The sequence below is a fragment of the Drosophila hydei genome, unplaced genomic scaffold, assembly GCF_003285905.1.
Source record: "Drosophila hydei strain 15085-1641.00,03,60 unplaced genomic scaffold, DhydRS2 tig00000060-arrow-pilon, whole genome shotgun sequence".
Lineage (NCBI taxonomy): Eukaryota > Metazoa > Arthropoda > Insecta > Diptera > Drosophilidae > Drosophila > Drosophila hydei.
Window position 1 is genome coordinate 1332000 of NW_022045656.1, and position 19838 is coordinate 1351837.

Consider the following 19838-nt stretch of genomic DNA (forward strand, 5'->3'; position numbering starts at 1 on the left):
AATTGAAAACGACCTTGAGATAATGGCCTCATTTATGCAGATAGCTGTGTCTGTATTCGCGTCGAATTCTTTGCTTAGCTGCCAAATGAACCAGGAACCGGGTCAACAACAATTGAAATTAGCTATTCAAATGTTTACACTTGGCATGATGATTGAATAACAACGATGAAATCGAGGAGTGCAGAGAGAAAGCCACAGGTAGACGAAGGAATATGTGCTTAAAAATATTGTTTATCACATGAGATCATATATATATATAATTATATATATATATATATATATATATATATATATATATATGCAATATATATATATATATATATGCAGGTACTGTGTATTTTATTTTGAATATATTTTTAATTTATGAAATATTTATATATATACTTTATATATTACCTGGCCAAAAAAATATTTTTTTTTTGAAAATAAATTAATATTTTTTTATAATTCCGATTAAAAGGAAAAATTAGTCTAAAAATATGTATTTAAATATATATATAGATACATATATTATGTACATTGTATTTTTCATATGTTTTTAATTTTTTCCTGTGAATATCATCGTTTTATTTGTACTTAAGTGGGGAGTGCCTGACGTATAAGGGCTTTATTTAATTTATTTTACTGAATGAACTTTTAGATATTCAGATTGAAAGTCTCTATCGGGGCAAAGAGTGCAGGTAACCAAGGTCAGATGTATCCTCATTTTGTGTTCACTTAGTGCACCAGACTTAGTTATCGATTGTTATCGATAGCTCATCTCTTATAGCGTATGGTATACAGGAATACATTCCTCAGATTTCAAGTCTAAGCCACATCTTTTGGGGTTAGACTTGGCTCAAGCTATCTAGAAAAGAGTTTTTCGTTTCAAAATTCTTTTTGGTCGATTTTAACTAACTGATAATAAAGTTGTATACTCCATTGGGCCTGCAATGCCTCCCATTGTCAATGGGTTCAGGTATACTTATCTGTATATACACTTCTGGCAAATGAAAGGCTAATAAAAAGTGCATATTTATTAAAGCATTAAGAAGTTTGCATATTGAACACTTGTGTAAATGCGAGAGAAAACTGAAATCGAAGGGGAAGCGGAAAGAAGAGGAGAAAGGGGTGGGGTGGGCGAGCAACCCGTTTTCAAGTTTCAATAACTCGAACTCAGCTCGAAGCAAATGTGAATTTCGAATGCGAACTTGAGACAAATAAATCAGCATTGACAAACGGCGTCATAAAAATTCAATCAACTGATTTCTGAAGCATAGCCACACAGCCACACAGCCGCACAGCCGAAATATTGTCAATTATTGCAGCAGGTTCAATAACATCGCAACGCTAAATTCCATGGAATATCTAAACAGCTGACAGACTCTCATGCGTCATATGGCAAAACGGAATAAGAAAAAAGTAAAGCAAGAAACGGAACGAAACATTGAACTTGAGATTTGGCATAGACATAAAAAGAATTTGGAATTTTTTAATAAGGAACAGATATGCTGTCGACGTTGACCAAATAGCTAGCTCAAACAAGGAAATCGAAAGCGAATAAGTCGAAAGTAGTAGGCAACCTAATACCCTGCATATTCAAATGTCTCTAGCAGAATCATATTATAGATAGGATCAGGATCAGGATTAGGATCAGGATCAGGATATTTGCACAATATTTGTATCAAATAGGCCCTATTTCCAAATACCCTGCTTACTTTTATTATTTTTTATTTATTAGGTTCTAAAATACAGGGTATATTAAACAGAAATTTGTGTTTATGGGTCAATGTGCTAGTATCTGGCTGACTCGGGTATTTAGTAAAAATACATATAAAATAAAAAATATAGCTCATGCGTTGAGCGCAGAGCGTTGACACCTTATTCCAGCAGGCAACAGATTCTAAGCAATACATAACCGCAAACACGGTTCATTCACAGACGAGAGAACAGATGCGCACAAATGGGGCGATTAGCCAGATAAGGGCTTAAAAGATATGCCTCAAAGTCGATGAAACTGTGTCGCAATGACAGAACAAAAGTGAAAAAGCAACAACAACAAAAACAACAACAATAAGAATAAAGAGAGCAGCACAGCGCGCCCAATGAAATGTTTATTTACCCAAAAATTAGGGTCAGGGCTAGAGGCAAATGACGACAGCAGACAGACAGGCCTACGGGACGAGGAGAGAGCGAGACAGAACAACATTTGACTGCTTTCTTATCCGCCTGTCTGGAACTTGCTATTATGTACACATACATGTGTGTGAGTGTGTGTGTGGGTTTGTCTGTTTCTGTGTCATGCGAAAGCGAAAACATTTTATAAATACAGATTGAGTTGACCGCCCCTCCAACGCCCCTATGCAGCCCTATGCACCCACTCTGGCCAAAAGTCGTTCATGACTCTCAATTCTAATTCCATTTAAATGCTGCCCGAAAGCGCATATTCGCTCTCTTGTTGTCTCTGTCTCTGTCTCTGTCCTTCACACGCACGTTTAGCCCACTGCTTGTTGCTGTCCTTGTCTTGCGCCAGACATACATTTTCAACAAAACATCCGAAAATCAAACAAAAAGAAAAAAACAAAATTGCAGGCCGCCGGCCATTTTGTTTTTTTTTTTCGGCAATTTCATTTTGCCATTGTTCTGCTGGTGCTGGTGCTGCTGTTGTTGTTGTTGTCGTCGTTGACGTGCTGTCTACTGTCTCTCGCGCCTTCGCTTTGACGCCCCCATCGGCAGCTCGCAAGCCCCCTGCTTGCCCAGCACACCCCCAACACGTCGAACTCAACATCGCATCGTTGTTTTCTCTGTCGACGTTCTCTGAATCGCGCAAACTTGTCGGTGTCAATTTTGTTGCTGTTTTTTTTCCTTACTCGTTCGATTTGCGCACATTTTTGCAAAATTTGCACAATTTGCAAATCGAGACGATTTGCCCCGTATACATTCTTTTTATTGTTTTACAATGACTGTTTTTGCCTTTGCGGTTTTAATAGTTGATTTTTACGGATTTGGAATATTTTACAAAAATTAATTTCATGAATTTTGGGCATCGGAAAGATTTGTTGAAATAAATATAATTCTTACAATTTTCTTCAGAAACCATATGGTCCTGTGGCGCAATGGATAACGCGTCTGACTACGGATCAGAAGATTCCAGGTTCGACTCCTGGCAGGATCGTTTTTTTTTTAAATGTAATAATCCACATTTAATTTTTGAAAATTTCTTCTTAAAACTCAGTGCAATTCATAATAATTATATATGTACATATTTAGTCAACCTTTTCTGTTTGCTACAAAAAATGTGCACATACATTTTTAAAATATTCTGTCAGCTTAAAACTTTAAATAATGTTCTTGATGATATATAACAATTTAGAAAATATAAGTGCATAATTATTTTAAATTAAAAAATGCAAAAAATGACTTTCGCCCAACGTGGGGCTCGAACCCACGACCCTGAGATTAAGAGTCTCATGCTCTACCGACTGAGCTAGCCGGGCACTTGGGGGACTCACGGCCAAAACGTAACTTCTACGCTGAACAAAAACTATTAACAGCAACATTTATATGAGCAGAGCATAGAATATCCTAAAAATAACTAAAATAATTGCTCAAATATATAATGAAAAAGTGAAAGCAAAACAAATGTAAATAGTAGCTTTTGGAGGGGGCTGTACCAATTGAGGCCACATTGCGTATGCGTAATTTTGTATTCTTTCTAATTCAGGTCAAAGTAATTAGCGGCCCCACAATTGATTTCGTGTCGCTGATTACCTGCTTACCTGATTACCTGCAGCACTCTACTCACTCGCTCGTCTGCTGATTAGTGAAACGTAGCCCAATTGTAATAGTTATAAGTTATCTCTACAACTGCTCACAAACTCAACTAACACCCCGACTACAAGCCCCGCCCCCGCACACGCGCCCCTTTAAATGCATGCAATTGCATTATAGTTGCATTTTAATTACCCTCTTCCATGTGCTTTAATCAGTTTCGCTTGGCATTTATAATTTTACAGTGCATTTCATTCATACAAACGAGCTGCTGCTATTCACTATTCGCCTCTCGCTCGCTCACTCGCCTGCTCTTCGCATAGAAACTACAACAGCAGCAGCAGCAGCAACAACAACTATTCATAGATTTCTATTTAATTTCACCCTGACCCACCGCAATAGTTTTCATATGTACCCCTTTGTCGCAGTCGACGTTGGCGTCGACGTGGCAGCGGCGTCAACGACTGCAGCGACTGAAACATCAACAGCAACTATTTATGGCAATTTTTTTTGCTGCTTTCTTTCGCTATTTTACGCGCGCGCCTTTTTGTGCGTATGTGTGTGTGTGTGTTTGTTTATTTTTATTAGGTATTTGGTATTTGTTAGTGTAATACAGGGTATTTATGTATTACGGTATGGGTATTCGCTTAGATTTGATACTTTTTGTGCACGATTTTTCATTCATAATATAAAATTTCTATTTTCTGTATGCTTTAAATTTCTATATATGTAGATATTTTAAAGATATTTTTTTAACTGAAATTTCGTTTCGAGTTGCTTTTGTTTTAATAGAATATTTTATGCTAATCTATTTTATATTATTTTATTATATTGTTTTAGTGCTGCTCCATTTGGTGGTGTTTAGATTTGCTTTTAAATTGAAATATTGGCATTTTTGCAGGGTATTTTTCAAGCAATGCCTGAACTATAAAAACGGTAGTTTTCTATTTTTTTTTTATTTTTGTCTGCGGTTCATTGAGTTTCAGTTGCGATAAAACGACGCCGGCGCCGGCGCCGGCACATGCCACGCACTTTTTACGCACACAATACACACGCACACACACATAAAGATTTGGGTAGACGCATACATTTAGCAAGTGCGAAAATCCCATGCAGACAGCTTTATGTGTATTGCGTGTCTGTGTGAGCGTACATGCATGTGTGTTTGTATTTGGTGCGTATGACGACGCATGACTCATTACGCATACGTCGCGTAGTCTGCGACGCATTGAAGCAATTCTTTTTATTTTACACCAAACATATCGCATTTCAAGTCAATCAAAATTGTTGATAATTATCAAAATTACTGTTTGGATCAAGAGTTAAATAAAGAAAGCTATAAATATGTGAGTTATAGGATAGATGTAGAGCTATAAAAATATATTTTATTAATTGAGAAATAACAAATATAAAAACATTAAATCATAGATGTTTCAATGATGAAAAAAATTACATTATTTTATATTTATTATTTTTTCTTAGTCAAAAATAAAAATTCAACAAATAAACAAGAGCTAAAAATTTACAAAATTAATACGTTTTTAAATACATATATTAAAGTTAATTTTTAAAAAATCAGATTCACTTTTCGTATTAAATCTTTTGAAAGAAATTAAGCTATGAAATATAAATCACAAATAATACATAAAATATAAAGAAATTGTAATTTTTCATGGAGAATAGGGATTTTCGCATAGTAAAAAACTGTAATTCACATCAAAGATATATTTATGGATGTATGTATGCATGTGTATACTTATCTGTGTACTAAATACATATGTATTTTGTGTGCCTATAATGAAATTCACTTTTCTGTTGGCTTTCTCGAGCTTCTGCCAGATTATTCATTTCGCATTTCGTACTTTTCTTTCGTATTTTTTTTTTTATATATATTTTCGTGTGCCTTTGTTCTGACATTTTGTGTGCTGAGTGCTGTGTATGTGTGTATGCTGCGATTTGAAATGCTTTGTTCGAAAATGAACACACACACAATGCCTATGCATATGGCAAGTATCAGTAGCTGTGACCGCACATGTATCTGTATCTGTATCTGTAAGTATTATTATACGTATCTGTTAGGTACACATGCAGTTTGCTTTTTATTGCTGTTGTTTTCGTTTGTCTCTTTTCATTTTTTGGTCATTTTAGGTATATATATTATCAGAATTTACTGCGCCTTAGGTTCATTGTTTTCGACACAAAAATCAAGCCAAAAAAACAGCCGAAAAGTGTTTGCAATCCACTCGAGCCTGTGCTTATTCGTGCTGCGCTTGAAACAAATATATACAAGATCTTTATTGCATCTGACAACGTGCATGACATATATTTATTAAAAATACGACTTTTAATCAAATAAGAGAGAGAGTCAGAGCCTAACAGCAGCTGCAAGGCTTTCGTATACTTAATCTGCGCTCATAGCTGTCAGCTTAGCCACACACACACTCAAGCTGTTTGCTGTGACACGCAACTGAAACTCATTTTAAGTTTCTTTAGATATACAGGGTTTCAAATAAATCTTAGGATCTCTAAAAACTCGACTTAAGGGCATTTTAGCTTCGATTTCTACAGACATAGTGCGATTTAGGATTTGGAGAATTTCTTCAGAGTGGATCATCTTTTTATACTGCCAATGAGCACCAATTAATTTAGTAATTTCCCAGAAAATAAACATTAGTTACTTAGTCCACACAGTCGAGCTTCAATTATTGAGTTTTCCCCACAGAGATAAATCTTTCCATATATGTCTCAATGTACTTGGATTACTTCAATTTCTTTTAGAAAATGTCATCTTTTGCTGGCTGAGTTTTACTTTGCTTTACGGAGTGCATTGCCTCGCATTATTTAGCAATTAATCATCAGCAATACGCCTACCTAGCCGACCCCATAGCTAGTGCCATAAACATCAATCAAATATCGAGCAAAAGAAAAACAAACAAAACAAATTCCCACTCTGTGCCAACGACACCTTCTTGCCGTTCATTTAATTAATGGACGTTGTTTTCTGTATTTCTGTATTTCTGTTTGTGCTAAAACTTTTACTACACCTATACAAGCACACACATAATAAATATATACACATACATATATCGCATATATATTTGAGGTATATATTCGTTGCACTCGGTTGCGCCATTTGTTGAGATAAGCGTCGACGTTTCGAGCTGCTAAATTCATTTCAATTTGAAAGCGAGAGTCCATAAAGTACATACTGAATGTTTGCCAAGAACAAATACACACATATATAAATATATATATATGAGCGTGTATGTGTGTGTATATGTTGTCTATGTGTTTATATTTGCCACTGCAATGTAAATATATACACACATATATGCTCAGTTTAGCTCGACTTCTAGTTGAAATATTTTTGCAGTTATTAGTCATTTGGCATTACGAACCGATTTCTCATGTCATCCAAATGCTTGGCATGTAAATATATACAACAAGAAATAGCTATATATATAGAAATAGATATATATATATATATGCAAAGTCATGGACTGAGGCAAATAGTTCAACAATTCCTATGAAGCGTTGCCAGGACTGCATCGCTTGCCTGATAGGTGGCAGGTGGCAGATAGTAATAAAAAATAATGCATTTAAAACTAAGTACTAGACCAAAACAAATATCTAAAACATAATATATAAAGTTAGATTAATATTAAATACTTTTTTCTCATTGTCTACAAGCCACTACTATTTTTATGAACAACTGAATTTCGAGAACTTTTCCTACTCAACACTGAACTGCACAAGTTCCTAAATTTGGAACCAAACAAAATATCTAAATTAATAAAAAATACGTTTCTCTTAATATACATTTCACAAAGTTTTCGAAATATTGTGCTTAGCACTAAATTGTGTTGGCCAACATTTGGTGCTCAGTCGCACTACTATTTTTGTGAACGGAGCTGTATATATATGAATTTATATATAAATGTGAAATTCAACAAGTTGAAAAGGCTTTGCAACCTGTTGAGGCACAAACGAGTCTATTTAGAAAACAAAAGAGGAATGCACTGAACATAATATATAATAATATAATAATAATATAATTAAGCTGACTTTCAGATTAACAACTATATTTAATAACATAGGCTGAAAAGTGTGGTAATTTCATTTATATATTAATATTAAAATATAATAGTAATATTCATAATAATATTAACAATTTATCAACTTTTAAAAGTAGGCAACATATTGAGCTCCAGCAGGAAAGATTAATAGTCTAAGCATAAGGATAATCCATCTCTTTTGTTATCTACTCTCAGCGCTCACACTCTTAGATGTCATCAGCTGTAAGATGAGATCATCATTTGCGTTATTTATGTGCCAGCTGATAATCCCGTTCATTGATAAACAAAATCACACCTAGGCAATTAGCTAAGCGAAAGAAAAGCCAAAGCGAAAAACCAAAATATTTTCGATTTATTTTTAGTGTTTTGGCATTTCGATTTGTTGTTGGCTTGAGCGTTGCGTTTTATGGCGGCCATTTTTGATGACGCGCGCAGCGAATGACAAACTGTCACAGAGCGAGACACAGGGAGAAGGAGAGAGAGAGGCAGATAGGCGGGAGCTACACAGCTGTGTGTGTGTGTGTGAGTGTGTGTGAGTGTGTTGATCGAAAAAATTTGTATTATATGTGCTTATATATGTGTTAATGGGTCTCTGACCTGATTTAATAATAATAAATATCATGACAGCCACACATGAGTGTTAGTGTGAGTGTGTTGACGTATAAATACAATGCAAATTAATATGAGTGCGTATATATATGCCTGTATATGTGTATGTATGTTATATACCAGCCCAAGCCAAAGCCCAAGCCCAAGTATATTTGAATTTCATTTTTTTTTTCATTTTTCCAAATTGTCAATTTTTATATTTCAAATATATATTAGTATACATAATCTGTTTCAGGCTGTAAGCCTTAGTTTATGTCTGAATCACGTTTCGTACTCCTTTAAGTCCTCAACTAAACACGAACTGAAAACTCAAAACTTCTATCTATTCGAAAAACCCTTCTGAACCTGCACCTCTCTTAAGTATGATAAAAATAAAAATCTCTAGTTTATTTGTATTTATGGTTACTCAATGAATTGCGCACAATATAAACCAAAGAAAACCCAATAAAAACAGCAATTTTACACATTTTCCAACAAAATAAATAAAATGAAAATAACTTGATTTGAATATTAATAAAAGCGAAATACTTAAAAAGCTCAAAAAGTCAAATTTTATTTATATAATATGAAGAGAGTTGTATACATATGGGTGCCTATAACATTATTTATAAATGTAAATAAATAATATTTGCAAATATAAAAATTATTACATAATTAAAAAATTATTTATCTGAATATTTGATAGAAAAAATATGAATATGCCTGAGCTCTGTCTATAAATATTTTTATAAAAATTCTTCACGTTGCCTTTCTATGGTCACACGCCCACTCCATAGTTCAATATACCCCACACGCCTCTTTACGCAAAATTCGCAAGCAGCTAAAAAAATTAAAATAAAAATAAAAAAGCAACAAATAAATGCGAAAAAAAATATTATCAACATCGGCGTCTGTTGATATTTTGGCGTTCTCGAGGGAGCTGAATGGGTGTATGTGTGTGTGTAAGAGTGTATTGTATGCAAGTGTGTGTGTGTTTTTGTGAGACTGTGTGTGTGACCTTGAAAACGGTTGCTTTGTTGTTGCCACATTTTTTGGAAATTATCGCGCGTGTTCTGGCTGTAGCTGTGTGAGTGCCTGAGTGTGCGAGCATATGTGTTTAACTGTGTGTGTGTGTGTGTATGCGAATCTCTGACTGTATTGACGAAATGAAAGTAGCTGTTGCTGTTGCTGTTGCTGTTGCTGTTGTTGTCGTTGACAAAATGCAGGCAGCTTAAATTGAAATGCGCTCGCAATTATCGCCACGTTCTTCGCGCCGCCGCCCCTCACGCAGGAAATTAATTATCTTTTTACAGAGATGTACGATAAACACAGAAAAAGCCAAAGTTCGCTGTATTCATTCAAGGCCAAGTGCAAAATACCTATGCACATATATTTTTATATATCTATATATATATACATTGTGAATGTGCAATAACAATAACAACAAACATTGGCTATAAAAATACAGCGAAAACAGCGAAAGCGCAACTGAGCAACAAAGCAAAAAAAGTTAACAAAGCGCAGCATTAATAGAGAAAGAGAGTAAGAGAGAGAGAGAGAGAGAGAGAGAGAGAGAGAGAGAGAGAGAGAGAGAGAGAGAGAGAGAGAGATATACTTATATGCATACATACATGTATATATATATATGTATATGTATATATATGTATTAACACAATATTTCAATTTATATTTAAATTCCAAAAGAAAATATAAACTGCACAAATTCAAATGGGCCAATTGAAGAGAAATTGAATCAAAGGGAATACGGCTAGAATATAACATATTCAAATATATAGATGTCTCACATAGCCAATCGCCTAACCATTTTAAGTTTGAGAACAGCTTGAGATCGTGCCAATAATTACTTTTAATTACGCCAACTGTTCAGAGGGAAACCTTTGCTCAGGTCTTTTGCAACATTTGATTTTGATTTGCAAATCACTACGAATATTATTATTACTATTATCATTGTATTATCCTTGAGTTATTATTGAATTATCATTCTTTTATTTACATTGTAGCACTGTTCAAAAAAATAGTAGTGCAACTGACCACTAAATTTTGGCAAAATATGAAACAAATATTAATATTAATATAAATAATAATATTATTTTAGATTTAGATGTTTTTATTTGGCTTCTGCTTCATTACTATTAAAAGCTGATCAATTTTATTAAATTATTTATTTATTTAATTATTTTCTCAACTCCTTACATCCAGCACTACTATTTCTGTGAACAACCGACTTTTAATGCATTAAAAGACTTTTGTATTCAGACCGAAAGTAACGGTTTTTCGTAACTTAATGCCTTACATTTTATTCTAAACTAAAATTGGGTATCTTTTTATTTTGCATCGCAAAAAGTTACTTCTCATGTGGTTTATGTGTTCAGAAATGCATCACTACTTTTTTCTGAACACAACTGTACATAAATGACGAAGACGACTCAGAGCACCGAGAGGACTAGAAGAAATCACCAATCTGGCTGAAGCAGTTGAGGAAATCACTGGTCACAGGCTTGAGGTCATAATGCAACAAGTGTCCAAAGGCAAAGAAGCTTGAGAACGAGCCTGGAACATCGCCGAAAAAGTAGTGAGTGACACCTGGACAAAGGAACAGTCCTTAACTAGAGCACACAAATACAGAGCTCGAACAAGAAATAGCTGCGTTAATCAGCAGCAGATAACACACCCGTCCGAGCAACGGGCCAATTAACTGAGCATAAGGCATTGTCACCTGTAATACCTGTGGCCTAATGGCAAAGCAACAATTCAATGTATATTTAATTTGATTAATAATATTTAATTTGTGTATTATTATTAGCATAATAAATATTTTTATTCTATTTTAATTTATTCTATTTTATTTTATTTTGTTTAATTTTATTGTTTGCTATAATCCCTTAAATTATATTTACCATTATCTTGTTTTTCATTCTCAATGTTCATGTTTTTATTCATATTATTATCAATTTGCATAATAATTTTCATCATTTTATTCCATATTGGTTGCTTGCTTATCTCCAAGTCTATTTCTATAGGAATAACTGTAAATGCTGTTTCTATAGTTTTCATCTTGTTTTTTGTTGTTTTTCATTAGGAGTTTCTTCAAAGCCTTTGCCTCATGAATGCCAATCAAAGCTATGCAAAAATCCCAATCAGCCGGACACAACAAATTTGAGCCGTTGTCCTTGATAAAGCCCCTTTTCGTAAGTACGGCCCAAGGATTACGGCAAAATAAGCCGAATGCAAATTGAGCTGCCAACAAAATCCCCAAAACAGCAGGAAATTTTAATCTTGTGTGTGTGTGTAGGTGTAGGTGTAGGTGTGTGTGTGGGTGTGTTTGCGCTAGGGCAATGTGGCATAAACAACTAAAATCCATTTGTGGCACGTAGCTCACGTATTTGGTCTAAAACGCTTTTTATATACTCTTGACAGCTGTGGGCGTGGCAAGAGCATATTTTATTGGGTTTCTAATGAGCATTAAGAGAACATCATCATCATCATCATCAACAACAACCTCATCAGGATGTTATTGAAAAATTCACATGATTTTCAAGGACAAACTCAGAAACTCTGCACAATTTTCGACTAACTTCTGAGCTTGGGCCACATTCAAGCTTAATATTTATACACATAAATATTTTATATATTTATGTATATATATATATATATATATATATATATATATATATTCACTTCTTGTTCTCTTTTTGCAGGAATTAATTGTGCGGTTCTCTGCACGTCACACACACACAAGCACAAACAGTTGCACTTACAGTTCTATATATATACACACACACATATATAATCTATATTTATATGCATGCATGTGTGCGTGTGTGTGTTTGCCTTGATATGCGCGTTCAAAACAGGAAAGCCAAAACCCGCCTCAGCGTCAACTTCTCATGTGTGCTAATGGCATTTGGCCTATTTATGCTTCCACGTATTCAACACACACACACACACACACATACACACATACGCATAGAGTTCCATTTGGTTTGGGATATTAGGTAACGCTTTGCGCTCCGGGGTTTCAAATTTGTTTTTAACCCTTCAACTGGAGCGGGGTAAGTTTTTTATATTCTTCTTCCTTCAGTTTAACGTTTTTGCTTTTGTTTTTTGCCTTTTTGAGTTGCGTCGTTTCGCTTCTGCAGTTGAAAGTTAATTGGGTTACAAGCGCAGTGGGTTAACAGGGTGTCCCCTTTAAAGCAGCTATAGCACGCTGATCGTAATACTGCCAGATGTCAAAAGGGATCTTTATGCTCAGATATATGTATATATGCATATATACTTTATTCGCTCAGCCTGTCGCTTGCTTTACAATGGAGTTATTCCAGTCCATCGTAGTTCCATCATTGACAGATCGAAGCCTAAATCTCATATATGCTGTGTTCACAGAAATAGTAGTGCGACTGAGCACCAAATGTTGGGCAACACAATTCAAAGATAAATACAATATATTGAAAACTTTTTGAAATCAATATTATTGAAATCAATATTAATATAGATGTTTTTTTGGTTCGAAATTTTGCACTTAGGACTTGAGCAGGAAAAGTTCGAAAAATTTAGTTGTTCATAATAATAGTAGTGGCTACTAGAAAATTAAAAAAAAAAAACTATTTAACATTACTTACTTAATATTTCCTGTTTTGTACATTTATACATATCCTTATCAAACCTATACTTAAAAGCTATATGCTCTACGACTAAGTTGATTTATATATGAGTGTTTCTACATATCTAAGTCCAATTCAGAGCCAGTTCGGTATTAATCTTAATTTGTAGAGTTTATTAGAGATATTAAATTAATGTGGAAAACTACAATTAAAATAAATTATTAAGTATAAAGGAAATAAAAATATCCTGAAAATGATTAAAAATACAAAAATTTAATTTTACGTATTTTTTTAAGAGTATTTTTTAGGTGTTTAGCTGAACTCTTTGAAAACTCTCACAACATTTAATATTATTATTAAAAAATGTTAATTAGTTAAGTAAACTATATAACATTGTTGCTTGTTTATGTATAGGATAAAGGATTATTATATACATTTAAGACACCCTGTATGGCTTGTACAGCAACCACAGCAACACAAATGTGTTGCACGCGTTCCGCCCATATGTCCACATACAGCCATGCACATGAGCTCACATATGCATATGCATGTGTATATGCACAGCTATGTATGTGTGTCTGTATTCGACTGTTTTCAAGATCAAGGTCAAGCTATATACCAAAAGCTTATATACAACACGCCTTGAGCAGGAGAGCGAGGGAGAGGCAGAGACAGAAAAAGAGAGAGGGAGAGCGAGAACATGTGCCGGCATAAACAATGGAACTTTGTTTTCTGTCCTCTCGGTCTTTTTTTTCTTCTCTTCTTTGGACGAACAACCCCTTTTTTGCAGACCATTTGACACACTAAGGCCAGCCGCAAATGATAATGAAGATAATAATGATGATGATGATGATGATGATGATGATGATAGCAACGCTGCTGATGATGATCAAGTATTTTGGACAATGGGCAGACAAGTGTACCTGCTAAGAACCAGATAAGAAAGAAGTTGAAAAAAAAGATGAAAAAAGCAGCTGCTGTCGGGAGACCTTGAACAAAAGTCCAGACAACAACAATAGCAACAACAACAGCAACGACAGCCGCAGCGACAAATTTTTGCTAGCAAAAGAAGAGATCGTTTTTTTCCTTTTACTTTTTGCTTTTTTTTTTTGGTCAAGCAGCAAATTCTAAGGCATAATCAGGAAATGCAAGCCACAAACAACAAGATGGAACCGGTTTCTTATATGAAATCCAGCCAGACTTCGTTAGAGCGAGAGCGAGAAAGAAAGAGAGGGAGCACATGGCGTGTTATCATGTTTCAGGCACATGATTGAAATTGAAATTCATCGCTGCAGAACCTTGAAGAGTGCAAAAATAACAAAAAAAAAAGAAAAGAAAAAAAACTTTTAACTTTAGTTTTGCGTGTCCTGCACAGATTAGGGCACTCTTCTTCTTCTTCTTCGACGTCGTCTTCTTTGCGCCTTTTGCGCTTTCTGCTTCTTCTTGCGTTTCGCTGGCTGCGCTGGGTTCAGTTCTGGATTCTGTTTCTTCGGGGCTTGGCCGTCTAGACATTTGGTACGCACCTAATTGCAGTCATTGCTCAATCGATGCCCATCGATCGAGCATATCGTGGGGCAGGGCTGAGCAGGGCTGGGCAGGGACTATTCGAATTTTGCTGTCGATTGGGTTTCTCTGGAAAGTGCCTGCAGCTAAGCGATTGTTATGCTAATTTGTAGCGCTCTTGAAATCTGAGGCATGCAACTGAAGCTGTCTGCCTTTTTCTGATGTAGTTAACAGTTAAGTAGGTGTTACATAAGCAGCTTACCTTACCGAATGTGCGCTAATTAGACAACCTTAACTATTTTAGTTGAATTTGCTTACCTGAAATCAAGAGAATACAAAAATTAGTTCCAGATTATGAGACAGATATAGATGTATACATATACAGATACATTAAAGATATAGATATATATACATACACAGATATAGCTATATATGTATACATATGCATTAAATACATAGATTTATAAGGATATAGACATAGATTTATACTCAGATATAGTTCTTAAATAAAAGTTAAAAGAGTAAAGAGTAAAGGATATCATCTACTTGCTAGACAGCTACAGTTACAGATCTCACAATGCCTGGACGATAAACTAGGATGCTAACGGTATGTACAGTGCAGCTACTACATTGCTAACAACGTAGTTTGGCTTATACATCAATGAGTCAAGGTAAGTGTTCCTGAAACAAGCTCTTTTAAGTTTACTTTTGTAGGAAGTGCCCGACTAAAAGATACCTTGAGAGCCTGCTGAGCACGAGCTCTCCCAATGCAATAATAGAAATTACTATGGCAAATTGATTGTTAAATAACTTTTACCCCAAATGCTCTTATAAATTTAAAGGGAAGGATTCCAACTGATGCGAAATAAACAAAACTTTGTATTTATCATAGAGACTTACATAGAAAAGAATTCTCTAGCTTTTACGGTGTTCTAGCTAAGCTTAAAAAACGAAATCGAGCTATCGATATTTATCGGTTAAAAGGAAATGGGATATGTTAATAGAAATCAATATCTGCTCGTACAGTAATATATCTGTTAACATTTCAAGTGCGTCACACGGTCGGAGATAGGCTCTTTCACGCCGTCTTCCTATTTGGTTCCATTCCCATGTTCAATGAGGTCAGGTCTGGACACAGCATTCGCTGGCTTCTCACATAGCAGACCTTATCAAACTTAATCGAAGTCGCCATATCAGATGAGTGCTGTCCTGACGTAATGCACCAATAATGAAGAACAAGGCTATTGCCTTGACTTGAAGCATCAACTGACCCTCAACTCGCTGGATAAATCAAAGATTATTTTCTATCGATCAATGCGTTGACTTATCCATGTTTCCTAATTCAATTACAGACCAATTCTAATTTTCTATACTATATAATTTCTTCTAGAATATGATTCGCTAAGTAAACTTTCCGATTTGGCGCTGTCTATCCATGACTATAGAGATATTGCTGCCTTTGCTCAACTCATGTCTGATAACTTTTGAGTTACTAGGATAAATAATAGAAGGCAGCAGATTGCATTGAGAATAAATAATAGAAGACAGCAGATTGCCTTCTATTATTTATCCTTATTAAGTTAACTTCTATTATTTATCCCCATAACATTTAACTTGAAGGCTCGCAGAAGACTTTATTTAATTTTGAGCTCTTGTTGTGTCTGCAAAGTTTTCATTTTCATTATAAAGTTAGCTTTCGTCGGTTCCACTTTTGCTCTATTCTCACTTTGCCTTTTGCTGTGAAGAACATGAACTTTTCTTCAAACATCTTTCGCTTAATCGAGTCTCACTTGCGAACTGTGACCTTGGACCCTTCGGCCCTTCGCCTCTTGGGGCTGTCATTAGCATAAGATTAATAGCCCAAACACCGACACATTAAATGCACTCAAGCTGACCCAACCAATTACAAAGATGCCAGACCTTATATATAAATTTCCATAGATATATATTTATATATATATATATTCGCATACATAACTCAAAAGTAGAAATGCCAAAACGCAGTCGCATGAAAATGTCTCGAGTCGCTGGGCAGCAGTTGAGCTCTTTTTTGCTTAATTTTCATGTTCAGTTTCATGGGAGCGATTTATGGATTTGCAGACATTGCGCATACGCCACATTGAACAGGCAGCAAAAGGAGTCCAATTGCCAGTGAAATTGCAAAATACGAAAACCAAATAGAAAATACAAATGGATGCGAGACGGAGCAAGGTCGAAGTCGAACTTTGAATACCTTTACTATTATATATTCTTTGGTTAGTCAGTCATCAATAACTGAGTATTACAAAGTTAATAAGTCGTGAAGTCTGAGTCATTCAGTCAGTCAGGCATTTATGCAATCAGCCATCAATCAATCAGCGTCAATCCCACTGCAAATTACTCCAAATATACCAGTTAGCAACTCGGTCAATCAATCAATCAACCACTAAATCCATCAGTCAATAATTTTTTAAATGCTTGACAGCTTGATTGACTGAGTCACTAAATTAAGCTCATTATTTAGTCCATCAGTCAAACAGTCTGTCAATCAAGCAATCATTCATTCAGCAGTGAGGGTATTCGTCAATCAATGAAGCGTTTAATCAATGAGTTTATCAGTCAATCAATAACTACTTCATTTAGTCCCGCAATTAAACTAATCAATCTCACAGATAATTTAGACAATCAATTAGCTAGTCAATCAATCAAGCAGTTATGCACTCAGTCAATCAATCAATTGCAAAAGCGTGTTTGCATATTGATTGACTGATTGACTTAGAGCCTTAGTTTGCCTTCCAAAGTTTTACATATTGAATCACTATAGTCGAAATACTCTCTCTCGTCAGAGCATTGCAGACAAGAGCCTCTGCCTCTTTCTCTGCCTCTACTTCTGCCTCCGCCACTGCCACTGCCACTGCCACTGCCTCTGCACTTTCATCGTTCCCTGCGGCACATTTTGGGCATTTTATGCGTTGTGGCGTTTAAGTGCCTCGTTTGCAGCAGTTGGCTCAGCCTCGTCTGCGTTGTCCTGCGTCCTTGTCTGGCATTCGTGGCATACAAAACAGCCTTGGCATGATTTCATTCCATGACGCGCTTTCCTTTTACAGCTGCTCCTCTTTTCCCTATATCCTTCGCTTTTGTGGGTCGTTCGCTTGGTCCTTGTGCCGCGCGCCGCCAGACAGCTCCACAAGCCGTGCGAGTGAAAGCGAGACGAGTTTTTTTTTCTGCTTTCTCAATTTGGTTTTCGGGTTCAAAAGCACACGCACAATGCAAGGGGCAAGGGGCAAGAGGCAAGGGGCAGAAGCGAGGGGCCCGGGTAATCGATAAATTTCGGGACAACAAAAAAGGAAAGCCCAAAAGAACTGGAAGTTCTCAACTGGAAATGAAGCTGCGTATCAAACGTCTGGCGGGGGTGTTTGAGGGGCCGTGCCATGGGGCATGGGGCATGGGGCATGTCTACCTCAAAGTTTATTGTCTACTTGTTTAGCCTTCAACTTGGCGGCAGTGCCAAAAAACGACGTCGACGCCGTCTGGTGACCTTCAACTTTCAACTTTATTGCCATTGTCAGTCAGACAGCTAAGGCAGGCTGAAACAACTCAGCCCACCCACCCACACACACACACATACACACATACAACACCCCGCGCTTGTCTGTCTGCGCGTTTTGGTAATTTCAGAAAGTTCCTCCATCTCTCATAAGGATCCCCTCGCCCTTCTTGTGGGTCGTCTGCCATGCGCGACCTTGAAAACGGCCACGTTTGCACGTGAAAGGTGAAAGGCACGTTCTTCAGTGTGCACAGGTGTATATATAACACATATATATATATATTTGAGTTCGTGTCTAATTCACTTTTAGGTCTCTATTTGGTTTGGTTAAGGTTTTCCTCGTCCAAGCATTTTCGCCTCGTTTATTTATTCGCAGACACAAAGCAGGTTAATAAACTGCGTTTCGATTCTCAGAATTTAAGACGGGGAAAGGTTTTGCATGGGCGGCGCATATAATCTGTATCTTTTTTTTTTAACGAATTTAACCCAGCTTAAAACTTCTATATATAGGAAGATATATTCAAGGAGAAAGGGAGTAAATCTTAAAAAAAGTACAATAATTAATATTATTTAATATATTATATTATTAATTATCATTAAAATGAACAAAACTGGTTTGGACAGCGCTTTCAGTGGCTGAAAGCATTTTAACTGTTCGAAAGCGCCATCTATATGTCACTACGCTCAACATGTTTAAGCGCTAATGAACACGAGATGGCGTTTTACATCAGCTCAAGCAAAAGCTCGCCGTTTGTCTGTCTCGCTCTCGCACTCACCTGTTTTGCCATTGGGACTGTATGGATCGTAGCTGCCCGCTGACATGGGCGATGCATAACCGTTCGACATGTTGTAACTATGATTCTGAGAGCCGGGCGACGGCGACAGTGGCGGAGCTGAGCTTGGCACGCTGCCTGGACTTGGTGTCGACATCCAATCCTCGGGCCTGCAACAGAAATCTTGAGGAAAAGCAACGAAAAGAGTAAGAGCTTACGTAAAAGCTCAGATAAAACTTACGCATCGAGACGCGCGCGTTTGTTGGGCACAAACACTAAATGCCCATTGGAAGAAGCTGCTGCCGCAGCTGCGGCGGCGGCAGCAGCTGCTGCCGCTGACGTCGACGCAATTCCGCTGCTGGCGTTAGCTGCGGTGCTACTATTGCTGTTATTATTGCTATTGTTGGTGGTCAAGGCGATGACGTCAGGCATGGGTTCGGATTTGATAGTTGTTGCGGGTGTTGGCGTCGGCGTCGGCGTTGGCGTTGGCGTCGGCGCAGGCGCAGGCGTTGTCGCCAACGCTGGCGTCGCCGTGGCAGTTGTCAATAGCTTTAATTTATCCTCAACATTGGTTGCAGTAGCAGCTGTTGCTGTTGCTGTTGTTGTCGTTGCTGCACCGCCATTTGCGTTGGCCACTTGAAAGGTCAAGGCAACATTGTTGGTGCTGTTGCTGTTGCCAGCACCAGCGGCGGCGGCGGCGGCGGCAGCGGCTGCTGCTGCGGCTAATTGCTGTTGCAACAATATGTGACTGGGTATTGTTGATTGTTTTTGTTTGGTTGGCTGTTGCTGTTGTTGTTGTTGTTGTTGCTGCTGCTGTTGCTGCTGCTGTTGTTGTTGATGCTGTTGTGTGGCATTCAAACGGTACATGTTGCATGCACGTTAATCTTACAAGCTGTTAAATGTAGTTTTTGATCCAGTGGCGTACGACAACATGGCCACGCCTTCATGTTGTCTATAAGCATTTTATATTACATAATTTGTAAGATGCCGTACCGCTGAA

General features: G+C 36.6%; 1 protein-coding gene and 2 non-coding genes across 5 annotated transcripts in view; 1 reads left to right on the top strand and 2 right to left on the bottom strand.

Moving 5' to 3' along the window:
• The window catches only part of LOC111604337 (ecdysone receptor), a 109628-nt gene that overhangs the window by 72593 nt on the left and 17197 nt on the right, over positions 1–19838 (bottom strand). For all 3 annotated transcript variants that reach the window (XM_030226117.1, XM_030226119.1, XM_030226118.1), the window contains 2 exons: positions 19080–19833; positions 18842–19008 (listed from right to left, as the gene is read on the bottom strand). In XM_030226117.1, coding sequence (XP_030081977.1) covers positions 18842–19008; positions 19080–19705 — 793 coding nt within the window. In that variant the 5' untranslated portion in view covers positions 19706–19833. The remainder of the gene's footprint in view (positions 1–18841; positions 19009–19079; positions 19834–19838) is intronic.
• Trnar-acg lies at positions 3082–3154 on the top strand. The gene has a single exon. It is a non-coding gene; the product is annotated as a tRNA-Arg (tRNA).
• Trnak-cuu lies at positions 3404–3476 on the bottom strand. Its single transcript has one exon. It is a non-coding gene; the product is annotated as a tRNA-Lys (tRNA).